The sequence below is a fragment of the Ischnura elegans genome, chromosome 9, assembly GCF_921293095.1.
Source record: "Ischnura elegans chromosome 9, ioIscEleg1.1, whole genome shotgun sequence".
NCBI lineage: Eukaryota > Metazoa > Arthropoda > Insecta > Odonata > Coenagrionidae > Ischnura > Ischnura elegans.
Window position 1 is genome coordinate 7,701,358 of NC_060254.1, and position 21,877 is coordinate 7,723,234.

Consider the following 21,877-nt stretch of genomic DNA (forward strand, 5'->3'; position numbering starts at 1 on the left):
GGCTGCCAAAAAGAAAAAAAAAAATAGGAAGCCATGGAGGAGGTTACCCAGGGGAGCACCTGAGCAGCTTTCACTTCCAGCATACGCCACCAAAGCTTAAGATCTTAATACCTTAGGGAAACTATTTAACACAGTTCTGCTGCATAAGCAACTCTTGGACTGTTAAGGAGAATGTAAAAATGACCAATAAAATGCCTTACCTCCCCAGTTTCCAAGTCCACCAGCACATTATCAAGGTGACGATCTCCCAAACCAATGACATATCCAATTATGGACATCACAGCCACTGAGTGGGCGTATGTCCGTGTTGCCTGCCACCAAGCACTTGCATTTGCACTACGACACCAGAGCTCTCTGAAATTGAAACATTACATTGCAATAAATACCAGTGAAAAGGATCTGCAAATACCGACACACTGCATAACACAAAACAGGTGATCCAGAGTCAGCATAAGGGTCAATGCTTTCTGAGGATGATCACTTAAAATCATTCACTAACTGTAAATCTCCTTTGCATCACAATTTTGACCAAGCAAGACAGAGTTACATTATAAGAATAATTATTTAAATTTCTCCTTCTTCCTCAAACGTAAGTCCACTGGAAGCTTCGGTAAAGTGGTAAAGGAATAATCATGGTAATCATAATCAAGTATTCCTCCTCATTCACCTACTGTGGAAAACTACCTAGCAAAAGAGTAGTCCACAGTATGGATCTATGAGGAAGAATTCCTGAAAGCAATCAAGTTCCTTAAAATTGCATGAGAGATTCCTGAAGTTTCATAATACAATCATTAAATAACTTTCATGTCCATATCTTTGTATTTCCCTGGCTTGTGCAACATTACCAAGGGCAATTATCATTGTCACCATCACAATTCACAGAATGATAACAAATTTGACTGAATTCAAGAAATGACCATTGCTCAAATATTTCTTAATTAAACCTTTTTTGGCTCATGATGATTAAAAAGTAGCGTACGGATGTATGCCACATGGTACGTTGGATGTTCCCCCATGTTTCGTGACCGATTGATGGGCATTTCTTCAAGGGAATAGAACCAAACCATTCCCTTGAAGAATTATCCAGCAGTCGTTCACAAAAACGTAGGGGCAAAATCCTGTACACCACATGGCATACACCCGTGTATCACTTTTAAATAGCTCAAAATTGTTCATTCACTCAGAATACATACTTAGCTAACAAATCCTTGGGTGTTTCTTCCATCAGCTGTGAGAGTACTTGGCGAAGAACCTGGAACATACATTCTTTCATCATTCTCACATGCCAAGCACAGAAATAATATTCACTCATTCTTAAGAATTTGCGACTTATCTGAGGTGACATACAAAAAGGAAGTAAAAAACCATTGCTTCACATAAATGAAACTAAAAGTAGCAGTGCACTTCAAAAATACATTAGTATCAATAAATTAACATTTATAAAAAACAGAATCACCCCCCTTATACCTATATTAGATAATCTCAAAACTATTAGGCCATTTGGTGACAAGGTAGAGATTTTCTCAGTTTTAAGCCAAACAGAAATACATGAATGGCTGTGGCTCCCACTGTACAACACAAAAATCTATTTCCCTTTCGATAATCTACGAGACTCTGCAATACTAAATCAAATGAGCAAAAACTGCACATTCAGCATGCTGATAAACACCTACCATAATTTGAAAATACTTTTTGACCAACCAATTACAGTGGAACCTCGATAAAACGACACCCCACGGTGCACCAATAAACACTCGCTATAGCGAATTGTCGCTTTACCGGAGGTGGTGCATATAATAGCCAATATACCTCATATTACTCCTTTATTTTTATTTTCTCGCTTAGACGTGTTTGGAGTTTTTTTTGGCCATGGTGTGTTCCATAAAATGCTTTCTATTCATGCAACTCATGGACGTGCCGGTATGCTGACGACTGCTTTCTGCCGCCCGAGGAACAAAAGAAGATCAAGCATTCGCGAATGCTAATGCCACAATATTTTCACCAAAATTAACTACGTATTTATCGAACGACAGTTTACCACATAAATTTGAGACTGAGCACTCCATTAACTTCATTTCTAACAGATCGCTAGCAATTACAGAGATTAAGGAGTCTTGGTGTAAGTTTTTCCGGAGGTGAAACCCTCGCTATGGCGAGAGTCAACACCAAAAGAGCCTCGTAAAAACGATTTTTTTAACACGGTTATTATAGGGTCAATTGACGGTGCATCGGCTATCTCTCGTAATAGCGGGGGTCTCGCTATAGCCCGTACTCGCTTTAACGAGGTTCCACTGTATGAAAGTTATTTTCAATGTGATGTGCCACAACTATCTTTATAATCATTTCAGAGAGAAATAAAAACATTTTATAATTATACTGTTAAGTTGGTAGCTGAAATATGAATTAGTGAAATATTGACCATTTGAAATTCCATTCACCTTTGTACGATAAGTATACTAAAGAAACAACATGTAATTTGGTAGCCAACATATGCTGTCAAAGTTTAATCTCAATAAAGATGATGGTGAAGTTCCTTGATGACATAGTATTCAACAAATCTTCTGACACTCTCAACGGGAATAGATTGTGGTAATATTAGTTAGTGAAAGAAGATATAATTGATTGCCCTTCTCTGGATTCCCACACTCACTAATTCATACCAACCTTTGGTTTAAATCGTTGAGTGAAAGAGAGATATACACCACATATTACTCCATTTTCAAGAAATTTCCACTGTGATGACAACTCTTGCACTCACCTGTGGGGGCCAATCTCTCCTCCCATCGGCTGGCACATATCCTCCTCCGCCATGGGGCCCTGGCGCCACTGGCACTGGGATTCCCCTCTCTTTCAGAAGCGGCGCTAGTTTAGAGTGGAACAACTCCGATGGGCGAAGGATTCCCGTGGGTGCACCACTATTACCACCACCACTCTTGCTGCTGACCGACGCTAAAGTAAACAATGTTTTATTCATGAAATTGAGCAAAAGAGCGAATATTCAAACTTGGTTATAAATCATATTTAAAGTGGAATTCCAATAACGTCTAAGAGTTCATAGAAGAGCATGAACTGTTCATAAAATCATGATATTTTACCTTTAAACTGTTGTTGATTTTTTTTTTACATTTTAACATTTCCAAAACAATCCAGCACTCTTCAATAATGCAATATTTGTTTCATACGCACTTTATGATTAAAGTGAATTAATTAACATGATTTCTGAGAAAACAAACCTTGTCCTGAAGAAGACTGGATTCCTGGAGGTTTAGCTGCAGCAGCAGCCGCAGCTGCTGCTGAAGCTGCAGCTTGACGGTGCTGCCATCTCTTGTACAGGCCAAACAATGGAGTTGCGCCTTCCACCCAGCTGATGAGCCCAGCTCTTGGGCCTAGAGGCGTCACCGAGTAGTGCCTGGCACGGTACAACGAACCGCGGTCTTTCCACCCGCCTCCCCCCCTGCTCACCACATCCAAATTGCTGTACTTCCGAGATGCTCGAGCCATCATTGTGTTGGCAACACTTAGGAACTGCATTATTCTCTCGTCTAAATGCAGATCTTCCAGTCCCTTGAATAAGTATGTATACCTGGGAAGATAAAATGGAGAGTAGGACATTGCAGAATAATTACACCATTGAGGCTGAAAAGGAGGTCACAATAAAAAACAACATGCGTTAAAAAAGATATTTAAATTAGGTCCAAGACAATTAAGTGACAAAAATCACAAATGTAGAGAGATAATACATCATTCATGAAAAGATAGCAAGACTGTGAAAACTTCTTTCATAAGTTAATAGCTTTAAGTTAATAGTTCCTAAAGTTAATAGCTTTTACTTCTTCTGAAGCTTCTACAAGATTATATTGATATTCCTGATACCTTTTAAATACCAACTTACTTCTGGCCATCTGATCCATAGAAAACTAATTTCTTGGGCCGAGTCTTTGTCGGGAGAATTGTCACATGCTCATGTACTCCCTCTATTGTAATTACATTCCCAGTGGAGTTGTTGGCTCCGGGCATAGCAACAGCAGTTCCACGCATGGCTGCCAAAACTGGGCTCACTTCTGACATACGTAGAGATGGAGGCCCTGAACTTGATCCTCCTCTCAGAGAAGCCTGCGAGAAGGTAAACAAAAGAGTTAATACAATAGGTTAATGAAAAAAGGGTCAACAAAAAATCTACTCAACTTTTACCATTAGTTTAAAAAGGCAAAATCCAGAAAGATGAAGTTTCTACCAGGATAAATAGTTTCGACAAAGGAGCTACATACTGGATAGAAATTCATCCTCAAGAGGAAATTAGAAGAAATCCTCTTTCTCTTCAGGCCACGGCCACATAGGATAGGCCTCAACTATTTATGGGACACATCATTACTGCTTTGTGGACATTTAAATGGACAAGCCACAAGTACATGTGTACTTATAGCAATTGATACACTTTTTCGTCTGAATGCATAGATAGGTGCAAAATGCTCAAAGGTTTAAAAAGCAAATTTATCCACTTTTTTTAATAAAACAAGTATCCATGCTTCATTATTGAACTGAGGTTTATCACTCAATGATTTCAGGATTAGCAGAGAATGAAATAGCAATGAAAATCAAAGACGACACAAATTAAAAGTACAGCAGACTCCCGATTATCCGGCTGCGCTTTATCCGTGTTGTGGATTACCTATCCGTGCATGATTTTTCACTCTCCCTCAATTTTTTCCGCAGCCACGGATGGGTTGTTTTCGAAACCATGCCTTACATGGAGCATTAATAACATGAATACATGCATGATATCGCCGCTAAAAAGATCGCGAATTGGCGAAGAAAGCTCTCAATTAGTCAAGGAAGCTCTCTTAAATAACAGAATAACAGCATAAATAATAATATATTGTTTGTTTTAGGTAAATTATGAACATTACAAGGCATTTAAGTGAAATAATAATAATAGTGTTTATTTGCCCAGAGATTGATAGCAGCATTGTGCATCAATATAAGGCACGTCAATGAATTACACAAAGTGCATATGTACAAGATAAGATAAAATACAATCTTAAAAAATGGTATATATAACTATGTAAAATTAATCACTCATTCCACTCCTTTAAAAATTTGAATCAAAGAATTCTTTTACAGAGTAAAACACTTACACCTGAATACTTCGGTACCTATCTTAATTTTGAGGTCCAGGGGTAAATGATTGTAAAGTGTGGGTTATCCGTGTTTTTCGATTATTCGTACCGTCTCTCCCCATCATTAGCCATTACGATAATCGGGAGTGTACCGTATTGCAAAGAAGTTAAATTGAAAACAGATAGCATAGTCCACATCCAGTGACTCATGTTGATTGATGAATCTCTATGCTTTTATTCCTTTCAAAAGGGATACGTTTGGAATTAAAAAATTATACCTGTATTCTGTGATAGAGCGTCAGCCAAGATTCATTTGGATGTCGAGGATCAGGCGGTTGGCGCATTCGCGACAGTAACTCAGTTAAGAGTGGTCCGTGACGATCCCTGAACCGCCTCTCATGAGGAGTTTCAGGTGGAACAACACACGTCAAAGAGTAAAGCTGCTCTAACGCCCACAGCACCTGATGAAAAAAATTAAAATTATCACACCGTACGCTAAGCATCGTGCCAGATTCCAAAGCACTTCTGTATAAAAATACTCAAATAATGGAGAACCAAAACAGTGAAGGTCTCGGGTGTGATAATGAGTGGTGGCACATAAGTGGTGGATCAGTAGCCAAGGAGGCTCAAAACAATATGGAGATGACATTTTGCTTGATCAAATCTTATGCTCAAGTCCACCACTTGTGCTTAATGGCCAGGGGCAGTGCACGATCACCACAATATCCTTCCCATGCAAATCTGTTTTTGAATCACCTCCAACAATGAATATTCACTATCCACACCTCCTCCATATTATTATTTAAACCTCCATGAGGAAAATAAACAAATCTTGCCATGATAAGAACAAGATGCAAAGTGTGAGGACTAGGTTCCACTCCACACAAACCACAAACAATACATTTTTCTTGAGCTAACTCTAATGTTCTGCACAGCTTGGCAAAGTGTTGGTGGAACCCTGTTATGTCCAATGTAAGAATGGTGAAAATTAAGAAAAGCCTCACTAAAACCACCATTTGTAGTGAAAAGGAGGCCTATGTCTCCAACAAAACATTTCCCATTTTAAAAATAGAGCTATAAATTCAAGACAGACCATGAAAGAGGATACTTACAGGTGCAACAATAATCCGATGTTTTTCTAGAATAATCTTATCCCGCACTGTTGGATCAATGATCCTAGGATTGGCGTACGTCCTTGCAGCTTCCGCCTCGGCTTGACTACAACGCCTGGCTGCCTCAGTGGACTGCTGAGCCAATAGACCCAACCACGCCTCATCCCACAGAAGGGTAGTCCGTCTCAGCTCTTTAACCAGAGTCTGAACTCCAGCTACACACTCGGGATTCTACAAATAAAAAAGAAATGGCTAAAGTGAAAATTTTCCAAGCGTAATTCAGATTTCACGTATTTTCCTCGGCCCTTTAAATTTCCCACGTATTTCCAGCATTGCACACATCGATTGACACCCAGCTAAAGCATTGGATATGCAAGCCTAACAAACACTGGCTAAACATTTGTTGAACGTATTGTATGCATGCTCAGATACATTAGATAATATCCCAATATCCCAATTAGATAATATCCCAAAAGCTTGCACGACAAAGCGCAACACGCAGCTGCACCCGGAAGCCGTTAGCAACGATGCCTCTCGCTGTGAAAACCTACGTTCAAAATATCCCAATACAACCACAAAAGTATTTCAATTACTTAAAATAATAAGGTATGCAAAAAGCTTAGTTATTTACCTGGGTAACATTGTGAGTCACATTACACAGTGGTAACACCTTCAAATAAATGAAATATGTGGAGTTCCATCATACCTTTTTAGCCAAAGTATCGACAATGGACTGGAAGCAATTCTTCATGACGGACGCTTGCATTTCCCCCGCGCTCCCGTCCTCTTCATCCTCTTCGTCTTCATCGTCCTCCTCGTCTTCATCCTCCTCATCAACCCCCCCTCCTTCCCCCCTCTCCATCGCCTTCTCCTCCTCCGCCATCTCATCCTCGTCGGCCCTCTCCTTCTCTTCATTGGCCATTTCCGCATCATTCCCGTCTCCAACTTCTGATTGGGACTCCTCAAACATTTCTAGAAACGAGAACACCCATTGCAAGCTCCATTAACTCACTAAAGACCACATCAACACATCAATATGGACTCACAAGATCATTGAAATTTGATTGATGAGCAATAAGAGCTGTAAACACTTTCAGAATATAATTTTTTTCCCTCCTAGAAGTACTGCTTTTAAAAATGGCACATCCCATTATATTAATGCAAGTACTTCAATGATTCAAATTTAACTATAATCATGGAGGTAAGTTAAGTACCATACAACTTGAATGGTTCTGCTGCTTTGATATTAAATACAAATGAAAACTCTTCCACCAAGGTCAGAATACAGTGTTATTTTTCTCACAAAGAAGTTTATTTACCACATTCAATAAATCAATACTGCTTCAATACAAGGTCAGAACAAGAACATTTTGGGGGCATTCACTTGGAGATGGGATCCATTTTGGTGTGGTTTGATTTGGAGGAGGCAACGTTTAAGACAATATCTCCCAAACATTTAAAGTGGTTTGACATCCATTACTCCCCCAACTTGCAACAGCCTTGATATCAATTCGTGACAATCAACTCGGGAGGTCAGATACACTTACTAGCAATCTGGTTATTACTGGGTCATTCCATGTCAGTTCATCCAGGCATGACACCCACCGACTCGGATTTTGATGAAACTTGCCAATTTTCATCCTTCCATGCTGGAATGAAACAGTGTAAAATATTTCTTGGCTATCTCTAACAGTTTTTTTTTCACGACCATTTGAAGTTTGGGTGAAACTGCAGTTTTTCAATGAATGCGATCTCCAGAGGCACTTGCGCCTCCAGAGGGAAATAATTTGTCTCAGCCATAGTTTTCATCCGATTCTAATGAAAATTTGCAGGTTTACTATAGAAGTCATGAGGATTCCAAAAAAGTATTGAAAAATATCCTAAGGAATATTGGAAATTCTCTAACCTCGTATGTTTCATAAGATTTTAGAAAATTTTGCGTCAAAAACATGGTTCTATAAAACATCAAATTTTGACCTGAGGCAATATCTGAATCAAGCTAAATTATTTTTTCTAATATTCCTTAAGGTATGACCCACCACCTGTAAAAATAAAATTCATGGCTTTTTGCTTGCTTTGTTGTTAAAAAAAATTTTATGCAAAAAAAAATCCCTTTTCACGACTCTGGTCGTCAGTGTTGGGTCCTCCTCCAAGTGTGATGAAATGCTTGTGTTAACTGCTTTCTATATCTAAGAAAATATTTACAACATGTATCTAGTGCATAATACATTCAAAAATTAAAACATTTTTTTATGTGCAGGTTGTTTTTCTCCCGATAAGAAAAATATATTTTTGAAATAGAATATTTTAAGGAATTCATAGCACTTACCCATCATTGCTGGGGATAACTTGATTGTTGTTACATAAAACACATCAAAATACAGGATGCATGTCAATGCAAGTCACCTTTCTCCATTTTGTATTGACAAAGAACTTCTTGAATGTGTTTTACTTCAATAATGTTGCACAACTTATAAATGAACAATATATAGTCACTTTTGTCTGTGCATCAGTTTGTAGTTAAATAGGATAGTATCCATAGTCTTCACTGAGGCCTATCCCTGAGAAAGCTAATATTTCAGTTACACTAGAGTTACATTTTTTTCCCAGTAGTGGTAATTCCAAGTTTTCCTTTTAAACCCTCAACGCCGTCATGCGTACCCAGTACGCGCCCTTTAAATTTCGTATGCCACCGTCATGCGTACCCAGTACGCTTCCTGACCTACTGTATATAATATTTTTTCTCCACCACACATTGCATGTTAAATTAAAACTAATTACTCTATCATTTGAAGAAATGTTTTTCCTCTCCAATAAAATATCTATAACAGCTTTATGCCTTCAAAAAGTTTTTAAAATGCTTCGATAAAATTCCGTTTTAAACCAGCACGTTGACGACTTCGGTCCAAAAACTCAACGCCTTCCTTCAACTGTTCTATCATGAAAACTTCCTCCTATTCTGCTTGAGAGACATCAACAAGGGTCAGCTACTTAAACTTGAGATACGGTATCTTCAGAACTGAATGCCTTCTCTCCGTCTTCTGCTTGTTTGTCGTCACCTCGAGCCCCAAGTGTGTTTGGCCCGCCTCGTTAGTCCTTAGCGTCCTAGGCGAAGGGGCCATGTGCCTCGCTCTGCATTTATTTTTTTATATTTTTTTCTGGACAGTAATCGACGAAGATAAGATTCCATCTACACAGTCAGCATATACCAGGGCCCCTTCGAGATATTTTCTCGTCTCTTGAGGGAGCTTTTAAACCACGAGCTTCAGTCCACTAGAGTCATTCATGCTGCGTGGTGTTCTTTCAAGCCGTGTGTTGAAATTCTCATCGGGTGTACTTACTGTGAGTGGTATTTTTTTACAATTGGGGATCCTACGAAATGGGAATAGTATTGAAAGGCAAAAAAGAGACTCGGAAGTCTGGTAGTGTGTTAGGTTATAGTAAATTCATTGGTGGGGTAAATTTCAAGGGCCTGTAATTGCATTCGTAACTAATGGAAAGAAAACGCCATTACAAGTGGTGTATGAAGTTATTAAGGAGACAATTGAATGCGGCAGTCCTAAAGCTATTTTTTTTTGTCGCAATAATGTATAGAAGAATGGTAGCTACGAGTACCTGGGATTGTTTTTACAAGGTACCAGCGAGTTTCTAATTGTTGCCGAATCATTGATAATTGTTCTTTTTTTAAAACGTAGAATGAAATTTTGTCCACTTTGTACTTGCAGAACTCAAACACCTTCAATGGAAGTCATTATATTACTCAGATCCCGCTGAAGGCTTTCTCTTGTAAGAATGCACTTAACTGTTCCACCTATCCCATCACATGGAGATTTCCCATGACTAGTTGAAAAAAAGACCAAGAAGCATGCAAGTCAAAGTCCTGGTGATGATGGCACAGGTTTATAAAGTTTTTACAGTTCTTATATTGGCCAGCACAACCATCACTGAAATATTGCACTTCCTTTACTTCAAGGAACTTTTCCTTTAAAAACTGAGTGACTATTTTTTTGCATTTCAAATACGAAAGCTACATCATGTTCTAGATCGTCACAAAATACACACAAACTTGACACACGTAGATCTTTCTTCAGCTGTCCACGAGTATAAATTACCGCTGGATGTAGGGAACAACCATCCTGATTCCAGTGATGACCCTGAACCTCATCTTGTATTACATAATGGTAGTTTTCACTGAAATCCAGCAAAACAATGGCTTCATCTGGCTGTAGGTTATTTTTTAGTTCTTTTAGGTATCTCGCCTGGGATTTGTTTATGAAGGAATGTGGGAGAAGTTTTTCCAGATTGTTCACCAGACTATTGATGTATTCATCCAGAGTCACTGTTAACCTAATTTATTGGGTCCGATCTGTTGTCACCCATTGTATGTCACTTCATCTTCAGGGTTCCATTCTTCTAATTTACTTTTTAGATGCTCCTTCAGTCGTTTTTCAGACATACATTCTGAACAGAGCCATAACATGCAATCCCTGTTATCTTAGGAACATACCAAGTAGTCAAATAGGTCGTTGTGGGTCTCCTCTATAGAGCATCCATGGAGAAGAAGTGATGCATTCTGATGGATAGCACAGACACACACAGAATGGGTTGCAGAGGAGCCTGCCAACATGCACCATTTAGGCCGCAACAGACAAAATTTTGAAAACCCTATATTTACATGTGAGAATTCAAATTAAAAAGCTGCATACAGCTCATTTAGGTTACTTAGAAGTAACCTCCTTTGCTTGTGGATATTTGTGGACACACTCACCTTATCTTTCATTCCTAGCATAAGGCGTGAATACTCATAATTTTGGTAGAATGACTGAACTAAGTCCACTGCAGTTTGTTCTATGTTTGTGCCCCTCCTTGGATCTGGTATGGCTATTATGCCTTTCATTCTTAGAATTCCCTAGCATGCTGAATTGTATATTCACTAACATTAATTTCAGTGGCTACTTTTTTCCTACTCCACGAAGTCAGAGCTAGTGTTAGTAGCTGAATTATCTCTCGCTGACTGCCTGCTGTCAGCAGTTTTTCATTTAGTAACCCAACTAGCACATCCATATCACTCGCTTTATCAAGAACTTCTGAATCATGCTCTGGAAGGAAATCTTTATCCAGTACTTTGAAAACCTTTTTGTTCAAAGTAGAACAACATTAATGAGGTAAAAAACATTCGTGAAGTTTTTTTGTCAATACAAAAAGGAGAAAGTTGACTTGTATTGACATGAATCCTGTATTTTGATGTGTTTTATGTAACAACAATCAAGTTATCCCCAGCAATGATGGGTAAGTGCTATGAATTCCTTAAAATATTCTATTTCAAAAATATATTTTTCTTATCGGGAGAAAAACAACCTGCACATAAAAAAATGTTTTAATTTTTGAATGTATTATGCACTAGATACATGTTGTAAATATTTTCTTAGATATAGAAAGCAGTTAACACAAGCATTTCATCACACTTGGAGGAGGACCCAACACTGACGACCAGAGTCGTGAAAAGGGATTTTTTTTTGCATAAAATTTTTTTTAACAACAAAGCAAGCAAAAAGCCATGAATTTTATTTTTACATGTGGTGGGTCATACCTTAAGGAATATTAGAAAAAATAATTTAGCTTGATTCAGATATTGCCTCAGGTCAAAATTTGATGTTTTATAGAACCATGTTTTTGACGCAAAATTTTCTAAAATCTTATGAAACATACGAGGTTAGAGAATTTCCAATATTCCTTAGGATATTTTTCAATACTTTTTTGGAATCCTCATGACTTCTATAGTAAACCTGCAAATTTTCATTAGAATCGGATGAAAACTATGGCTGAGACAAATTATTTCCCTCTGGAGGCGCAAGTGCCTCTGGAGATCGCATTCATTGAAAAACTGCAGTTTCACCCAAACTTCAAATGGTCGTGAAAAAAAAACTGTTAGAGATAGCCAAGAAATATTTTACACTGTTTCATTCCAGCATGGAAGGATGAAAATTGGCAAGTTTCATCAAAATCCGAGTCGGTGGGTGTCATGCCTGGATGAACTGACATGGAATGACCCTACTCTAAAAATTTTAGTGCTGCTATCAAATAAGAGAATCCTTAACTAACACAAGCGCTTGAATAATTATATATAATAAAGATTTTTGATAATAATAAGGAAGGTTAAGCCATAAATTTTTTTAACTTCAATGAAAGATGCTGCAGTTTTGATATTAAATTCCAATAGAATACTCTTCCACTGCATTCAGAGCAAGAAATTTCTTCATAAAGTACATTTTTCATGTTTGCTGAAAAGAAGAACTATCAAAATTAAAGGCCCTAAATTAAGATTCCCACCAGAGGAATCTGTATTAAAGAGTTTAGAGCTCACCTGATGTTGCCACATCTCTGTTTTCTGGAATAGAATTCCTCTTGCCCCTCAGCCCGCTCTTAGGCCCAGAAGGCTGTCTCAGACCAGGGGCTTTGGTTAAGCTGTCAGCAGTGGCGCCAACAACGGCAGGAAATGCCACGAGGTGCTGGGGAAGACGGCAGAGCAGTCCAGAGAGAGCTCGACGGGCGTAAGGCGGAGTCGATGCATGGCCTAGACGTGAAAGCAACTGCGGGAGAAGAGGAACCCAAGGAGCAACTGGCGTAGATGCAACACCATGCTCAAGATAGGGGCGCAATCGAATGTGAGCCCTAAGAGGTGAAGACACCAGTCGCAAAAGGCGCAGAGAAGCTGTGAGGCGAGTAGTTGCATCAGAGCCATTCATTACAGATTCCTAAAAACAAAGGAGAACAATAAATGAGTCAATGTAACATTTCTATACACGAAAAACTAAGGCATAATGCCCATATATGTATATGATGTATCAAAGCTTTTCCCTCAGTTATCACCTCAATTCTAGTTTCATACAAGTTAATAATCAAAATCATCACAGTCAAAAACAAAGACTGAGGAGAAAACTCTCAACTTAACTAATGGACACTTCTCTTGACAACTATGGTTGATATATGCCTATTTGGATGTAAGTAAGCAGGCCCACTATTCCTTTAAAACAGCCTGATACTGTAGAATAATAGAAGATACTACGGAATGGATACTATTCCATCGAAGATACTATGGGATCTTCAAAGCTAACAACCTCTCAAAACAGTTAGTGAATGAACATATAACAAGATAATTAATCATAGTTACATTATAACTAAGGATAAGCATTAATCACATGCTAAACATTACCTTGCTTTTCACTTCTTCATCACCACCACTAAGGTGCAAATAACGGAAATAGGCAGCTACCGCCATCTCATAATGCACATAACGTCTTTTTAATGCACTTTGAATAAGTGTCCATAACTCCAACAGTTGCTGCTCACTGAGTGTGGATAAGTATTTCTTGGGCGATGAAGAGTCTGGAACTTCTTGATTATCATCCGATGAAGCACTTTCAAGCAACTGATTATCTGCACCCTCCAGAGAAAGGCTGCTAAATTCACTGACAAGGTTACTAACAACATCATTCACTTCACATTCTTCTTCACTTATCTTCTGCAAAAGGTATTCACAAGCTTCTAAAATTTCCATATTAGTCCGTAAAACTGGCATGAAGATATTTTGAGCAGCCACCATCTCTTTATCAGAGAGCCACATTGGAATGTTGTTGCCACCTTAAAAGATAGATTTAAAAAGTCAGCAAGCATTAACAAAGGAATATCACCAACGTATGCAAAGATCAATGATGTTGTCCCACAACAAAAATGGGTTTTCAATTAAGGTCACATTATATTTAGGGTCTCTTGAGGAAATAATTGAAGAACTCATAAAAAATTGTAGCAAAAATGTTTTCTGTTTATAAAATATATATTTTTAATTAAATTATCACACATTTTTGTTATTATAAATAAGCTACAAGTGGAGTGGAGAGTTATACTGATGGGGGAATTCTTTTTTTTCGCATGTCATACATCATATGCACATGATCCTTGGATAAAAAATAAACAGCTAACTACAGAAACAGTTGTACATACTCCCACTATGAGATGATTTGTCTAACAAAAATGAAAAATTGCTACCACAGCTCATACTAATTTGGAAATAAGAGGTTAAATGAATTTTATTAGGTTCCGACCATGAGGATGAAACTTAAAATTCAATAGAAGTTCTTTTGTCACAAGTATCACTATGCTATGATAATATATCTTTTAAATATACATACTTGCAGCAGTTGGCATTGAAATTTCTTCCACAGTTTTGCGACCCATGTCATAACACCACCCACCAAGGGTAGCCCACGCTTTTGCTAAGCCAGGACAGATGGAAATTCCGAGGCGGATCAAACTTGGCAAAGCCTCAGCCGACTCACTCATTTCACCACTCTTCCACGAACTATCAACAGCAAGTTGCTCAAAACCTGAAGTATGGAAAAGGGTATCCATTAGTATTTTAGAATTCAAGGAAGATTTTATGTTGGATTATATGATCTGCATTGAAGGTGGGGTAGAGTTTATTAATGTCACCATCGAAACAGACGAAGCCATTGAGGAAATTAAAATATAAACCATTGAAATCATTCAACCCCACAAAAACCATCACCAAAATCTTCTTTCCTGGTACACCAGATTGTGACTAACACAACATTGTGAAACTCCATGAAAATGAAAATAAATTGTATAATTGAAGTATCATAGACTTTAAATGACACAAACCCAGGTTTTTACGGATCTTTAGATCTAAAAAATCACTTCAGTAGTAGCACAGTCAAACCCGGGGTCAGTATTATTAAAGGTCTGTGAACTTAAGTTTATTTCCTTTCATTTTCTTACTGGCTAGGAAAGAGGAGCATGGTAGCCTAGCAGGTAGATCACGCCTGATCCTAAAAGGCATTGGTCCAGGGAAAGGAATTGGCACCCCTGCCCGTACTGCGTGAATTTTATAGGACAAAGGATTAGTCTGGGGTGAGCTCTACCCACACCTATCTAAGCCAACCTTAATGTTAAACCACTGAGTGAGCGTGAGAGTTGGGAAAAAGACGACAAACCTGGAGGAGTGGTATCCAAAGAGAGAGAGGAGGAACTCTTCTCCCAATTTAAGAGTTCTAGCAAACTGGGTGAACTGGTGACGTAGTCGGGAGAGGAAAGCAAAGAATCAGGATCATCGGAGGCCGATGGCGCGGGCCGAATCCACTTGGAGAGACTGAGCAGCAGGCGAGAGCACTTTTCACGTACAGCCGAGCTCTCGGATGTGGGCTTCTCCGAGAAGACTTTACATATTTCAAGGCAAGTCTTGGACGCCAAATTGATAGCATCCACATGACTTCCAGTACTGCAATGAGTTAATCATAGCTTCATAAGAACAAAATTGATGACGTTACATGAATACCTTCATGTTTAATTGAAATAATTAATTCTATTAAGTTACAATTAAGAGTTAACAAAAGTAGCATCAATCAACACATAGTACAGGCGGTCCTCGACTTTCGTACAATTCGCACTTTCGTACGTTCAAAATTGACACCTTTTACTTGACTTTCGAACGCTAAATTCGGACTTTCGGACGTTGGTCTGCAATTTTTTTTAAATTCCCGCGATGTTTATTGCGCATCCCAACATTCAATTGTTTCAAATGGCAGTATTGGCAGTATATACGAACAATACGAACGTATATAAAGAAGGGAATGGTTGGTAATTGACTCTAATCTAGGTGATTTATTTGGGAGAGAGACTGCCTGCTATAGGCTCCTTTATCAAGAGAAGATGAAAGCCTTCATTGAAGATATTTTTCAAAAGAAGTTGACTAGACATCATCGAATAGCTTTCATTAAAACTAGTAAGATCTTCTTTCTAATTGTGTTTTTATGTTTGAGTGCTGTTTAATTTATGTAAACCTTCAGCAACGATATTGCACGAAATATCACCAGAATTCCGTTTGTCTTTTGTCTTTTTTGAATAACATGCGGAATATACGCGATCACGAATGTCACCTGCCAAATGTCGAATTTTGGTGTAAAAATTAAAAGGTATCCAGAGTGCAGGTTCAACAACTACATTTTGTTATGCTTCTTGATATGTCCTTTTATTTACAGTGGACGTAATAAGTGGAATGTCAACTTAAACGCCAAGAAGAAGTTTCACTCGATAGCCAACGGAGTTCTTGTTTTTTTTTAACTTTTATTTGCATTTTCTGCATATTTTCGAAAGAAATTAGATGATTTGAGGAGTTTTATTAACATATTATTAAAATTAAGTCAATTGAAATGAATTCCGTGAAAAAAAAGGTTTTAGTCTGTATATTCTGCTCTTTTGGAACGCAACCCCTAATTAGTATCGAAGTCAATGGTTCAACTTTCGTACATTCGACTTTCGTACAAGTTTTCGGGAACGCATTGTGTATGAAAGTCGGGGACCGCCTGTATACTGAAACAAAATCGATCAACAATAACAGAGATCAAATACCATCACTGGCATATTTTGCCTCCTGAGGGAATCTTAACCTGTCCACAATATGATGATATGGTACCTTAAAAATACTTGAATTTACTTTTATCACATTTTCACACTAGCAGTAATATTAGTGTACCCAAAGCTAATATTTAAATAAATTATTAAATATATAAATAGCATGGATGAGTCGGTTCTTAAATTTTTTCCGTTCTCGGTACTGGTCCGGTTCTCCGCAATCGGTTCTCAGTTCTTGAAACTCAGTTCGAAGGATGAACTCCTATTATCTGCATTAACAGCAAATTTAAATGAGCAACCATAAGAAATTTATTAAGGGCGCTAAATTCAAATCCTTGCAACCGTTCCGAGCCGGTTCCAAAGTACCAACTTTTAGCGACTGGTTCTCGATACCAGTTCCACGGGCCAAGAACCGACAGAACTGGGTAGCGGAACCAACCCATCTCTAATAAACAGCAATCACAACAATCAACAGCAATTTGGTAATGAAATAAACTATTGACTCACTATTGAAGGAATTTGGCATGCTCTGCGGTGACATTTAAATTTTCCAGAATGTACACTTCTTTTCCACTGCGCACTTTCATCTCCTTCTCCAACAGCTTCTCACAAAGATTGAAGTTTCCCTCCCAGCGAGCAGCCTTGGACGCACATATACGAAGTCGGCTAATTACAGCATCATTCTCTAGATCGGCAGAGAAGAAGTGGCTCCACCACAGCAAGCGCAGGAGCAACGACGATCCCAATCCAGGATCCAGAACGTCAGAGCCAGACTAGAAAAATTAAGACAAAACACTTTTACCTTTGGGAATAACAACATGCACTCATTAAAACTCTCAACGGATTAAAAAAGTTCTTAACAATAGCCAGTATGGAATTGATGCTATTTTTATACTCATTATTCACATCACTTTAGGCCACACATCATATTGCTTTGACGGAGTATAACAATAAACTTTCGATTTCACAAAACAGGATAACATGAAGTGAAACTGTTGGATGTCTTCAAACTAGATGAATCACGCCATTGATGGCACAGCACTGTCAACGGCCACCGTGGTCACCGGGACAACGGTGTGCTGGCTACGGCGTGGAATGCTGGCAGTGCTACATTGAAGCCGCTTTCCGACGGTATGACTTTTTGTCAGCCGCTGTTTATGGCACGACGGTGTGAAATTCAGGCCGCTTTCAGACGAGAGGACTCGCCCACCACGCCGTGTGCCGTGCCGTGAATGGCGGCTGGCGGAGTGTCCTCTCGTCTGAAAGTGGCCTTCCATTCCCAGCCAGTGGCCGTGTTTAAGTCTATAAAATTGTTAAGGTAGTCCCACACTTTAAGTTTTTCCTGCAACAAGTTATCCAATAACTCTGTTTATTGTGGTATCGGAATTACTGATTGGCATTGATGCGTGCCGGGTGCATGAGCTTATATTTACGCTAGGTTTTTATTGATTCAGAATATCTAATTCTTCAGGAGAGAAAGCGCATCATTCTAGACATTTACAAGAATTTCTAGATTGATAATTGTGAAGCGAAGAGAGGCTTGATTGAGTCCATGGCATATTCCGGCGGAGTCATCACTATAATGTGCGATATTACGCAAATTCAATATGCGAGAGACAAAACAAACCAATTGACCTTAGTATTGTAATAAGATAGAATGAACGTCAGCAGGGTTAAACAATGAAGGCTTAGGCTTTAATAGAATATGACTCATTAGATGTGATTTTTTCGCTAATTCATCAAAAATCGCAAAAAATGTGAAATTTCGTTTTTATTTACCGATTTCCCATTTTTTTGAGTTATTTCACGAATCACATCTCGTGAATTTCTCGGATCTCTAAGTAGATTATAACTGTGAAACTTCATTACAATCTTGAAGGCACTGCCTGCAAAAAGTATGAATTCGAAGAAAGTGAAAAACAAAGAAGCAATGCTCATATGACGTATTGCCTGGGATCGAAAGCAATTAATGTATAATCAGAGAAAACATGAAACAGTTGAGTGCAAATAAGAGGCTTCACAGAATGTAGCTTCACATGGAAAACTTATCTTATCAATACATGATTCACACACTATAGGCCAAAAGACATCACTCACCAAATCAAACAAGTATGTTCCTGATTTCCCTTCTAAAACAGATCGTAGGCCAGATGCTGCAAACTGAAGTACACACACCTCCGGGAGGAAATTGCTTGGACTGCTGAATAATCCCTCTCGTAAATGAATTTGCAATGCTTTTTCACAACCTTCCACTTCACCCATCAGGGGCAATTTCCTGCATGAATTAATGTAGCACAGCAAAAAATTAGAAGCAGATATAGCAACAAATAGGAACACAAACAGAATCATTACGAAGCACAAAAGTAAGACAAGTTTTTCTATGAATTATGTGAATACATATTGTGGTCGTACAAAATGGGTGAATGCCAGTATATTTCAGCCTTTTATTGCACAAACACTTTTAGTGGGAGGTGCTAAGACTGCCAACGCTGTTTTCAGGAAGTTTGAAATTTCACATTTTTCACTATTTGTAGAACTAAATTTAATACATACACTTAGATTTTTTCCTGATGCAGATTTTTGGACTTAAAATCAAGGCAGAATGAAGGGGAATTAATTTTGTGATGGAAAAAAAGACAATTCAATGATCAAAGCACTGATCATGACACAAGTGACTTTGTATTTAGTCACATGCACGGGTGCAAAGTTAAAAACAGTGCTTCAGTATGGACTTGTGAAGTCAACACTTTGTTTGGCAAAACCTATCCCTAAGTTTGCTCTGTGATAATGGCTTGGTGGTGTAACAGGGTAATATGCCTGACTGGCAATCAGGAGATCTGGGTTCGAATCCCGGCTATGTCAAATATATTTTCATGGTGAACTTCATCCTTTGGTGCATTTAATTTAATGATTAATACGGTAAAAGGTTGCCCCCATCAAAGGGCCAGCGGTAATTTTTGCACATCCAATTAAAAGGGCTAAAAACTTGCATCAAAATGTCGATTGCTTTTCTAAGAATAAACACTGGCTGGCTGAAACGTCAATGCAGTAAATAACAACAACAATTTTAATAAGTAGCAAATTATAACAAGCCACTTTTTTAAATCACCAGTAATCATTTATTCCCCATACAAGAGGCTCAATAAACAACAGTTGCTAGATATTGATTATCTAGTAAACTGTTATGCTATGAATGTAATAATGTTACCAAAGTAAAAATTAAAGCACAAATTAAAACAAATAATAGTCCACTACTTCCCAATGAACTATACGTGCACTTACACAGCATCTGTAATTTTTGTCCCTTCTTTTGCTATCATTAAGGCAATGCCTTGCAGCACCGACTCCACTCGCGCGACAGTGGATGACGCTGAACCAATTATGCCATCATTCAAGCCATACTTTTCCCATATTGAGTCTTCAAAAGCACTTTCTTCATCACTTCCCCGGTCATCCTTGTCCTCATCAATTGAAATTTTACTTTCTGAATCACTACTCTTCATGGATGATGGGAAATTACTCAGTATCTTCAACACAGCACGAGATTTCTGTAAACCAAAAATCAAAATCTATAATGATAAACATAACAGTATTACTACGTGAATGATGAAGTATACTTTTTATATTAATAAATGATAAAACCAATGAAACATTTCCCCATTAAAATGACATATTTTATAGAAGTGAACTGTGAGCCTTAAGAAAACACCTTCCGAGCTACGAAACCTAACACTAAAAATTCAACAAAAATACCATCATAAATATACTCTAATACATCTTTGATAGACATAAAAAACAAATGAAATTTATCATTTTATGAAAATGAATTAAGTTAGTAGTTAGAGAGGGCATTAAAACTTATAACACCAAGCTTTGAAAAAATAATTAAAGTCTCCTTAGCAACTGTAAAGTAGCATTGAAAAATTTGCTGTTGAGAACAAGACGTAAAGATATTATCATATGCCTCACAATCCATTTTAATGACTTGTATTATGACCCAAATAAACTTATCACAAGTTATGATTCCTAATGAAAATACCACATGGATTTCTCACCTATTTCTCATTAACAACTATTCTAACATCCTAAAAAAATGGGTTTCAAAAAACATGCCTCAAACCCACGCCCATTCTCCACTAACCCTTTCATAGAGCCATCCACAGTGATTGTCCACCATGTGTGTATCTTTCTCGCACCAAAGCATTGCAGCATTCCATGCTTGGAGAGAACAATAACATTCCTCAACCTGAAAATAGATATGAAAACTAACAATAGTAGCAATAATATTACATTTATTTACCTTCAATTGGCCTATAAAGGCATAGCAAATAAACAGCAGTAAGTGTAGAAGATCATCCATATTAAATACATATTTTTAGCGATGGTCAGATCAGATACTTTGGATCCAAATATCTATAGATAATGCTCTTCACTGGGTAATGAAATTGTTACAAATTTTCCAAAGAAATTGAATCTGGATTCGAAATTTTAAATAACAGTACACTCCCGATTATCCTAATGGCTAATGATGGGCAGAGACGGCAGAGAATAATCGGAAAACATGGATAACCCAAACTTTCACTTTAATGTCTTGTTGTGTTCACAATTTACGTAAAACAGACAACATACAGTAGAACTTGTTTAGTACGTTTCTGAAGGGGCTACAAAAAATGAACGTACTAACCAGGAAAACGTGCTAACAAGGAAAGTAATTAATAGCAGTCGGGGTAATTGCAATCTGTGGAAAAGTCGTCATAATTACAATTACTATCGGTAGTTCTCGCATGATCCGCTGTTGCATGAAACTATTGCAAGGAAGAGCAAAATGCACCTCACCACAACTGAAGCCTCCACAAGTGAAACACAAGTTAGTCTGTGACAGAAAAAATGACAAAACTCGCAGGAAACATGTGTGAGGAAAATTTGAATGCAGTCGATAATTTATCCAAAGATAGAATCCTGCTTTCATTTCCAAACACAAGAATAACCATTTAGATCCTAAGCGTGTAAAAATATTAGTATTAAAAAAATTGTGTGTAAGCTTATAAAAATGATTTATAATCAGGAAAAGTATTCAAAAGTGAACGAAAATCAAAATAGCATTCGATTGCATGTACCCAGAAGAAATTCTAATACAGTTGAGGACCTCAAATCCAGAAAGCTTGGGACCAAAGGGCTTCTGGATTTCTGGGTTTTCTGGTCTTCGTAGTATGCATAGTA

General features: G+C 37.9%; 1 protein-coding gene across 1 annotated transcript in view; it reads right to left on the minus strand.

Annotated features, from left to right (window-relative positions):
• Positions 1 to 21,877, minus strand: part of LOC124166025 (serine/threonine-protein kinase SMG1) — a 120,262-nt gene that overhangs the window by 64,348 nt on the left and 34,037 nt on the right. The window contains exons 22-37 of the mRNA XM_046543600.1: positions 20,799 to 20,903; positions 19,940 to 20,205; positions 18,755 to 18,932; positions 17,165 to 17,430; positions 15,241 to 15,524; positions 14,419 to 14,613; positions 13,443 to 13,870; positions 12,594 to 12,984; positions 6,936 to 7,201; positions 6,230 to 6,460; positions 5,396 to 5,578; positions 3,893 to 4,113; positions 3,234 to 3,583; positions 2,759 to 2,949; positions 1,194 to 1,252; positions 201 to 354 (exon numbers count right to left, since the gene is read on the minus strand). Coding sequence (XP_046399556.1) covers positions 201 to 354; positions 1,194 to 1,252; positions 2,759 to 2,949; positions 3,234 to 3,583; positions 3,893 to 4,113; positions 5,396 to 5,578; positions 6,230 to 6,460; positions 6,936 to 7,201; positions 12,594 to 12,984; positions 13,443 to 13,870; positions 14,419 to 14,613; positions 15,241 to 15,524; positions 17,165 to 17,430; positions 18,755 to 18,932; positions 19,940 to 20,205; positions 20,799 to 20,903 — 3,768 coding nt within the window. The remainder of the gene's footprint in view (positions 1 to 200; positions 355 to 1,193; positions 1,253 to 2,758; positions 2,950 to 3,233; positions 3,584 to 3,892; positions 4,114 to 5,395; positions 5,579 to 6,229; positions 6,461 to 6,935; positions 7,202 to 12,593; positions 12,985 to 13,442; positions 13,871 to 14,418; positions 14,614 to 15,240; positions 15,525 to 17,164; positions 17,431 to 18,754; positions 18,933 to 19,939; positions 20,206 to 20,798; positions 20,904 to 21,877) is intronic.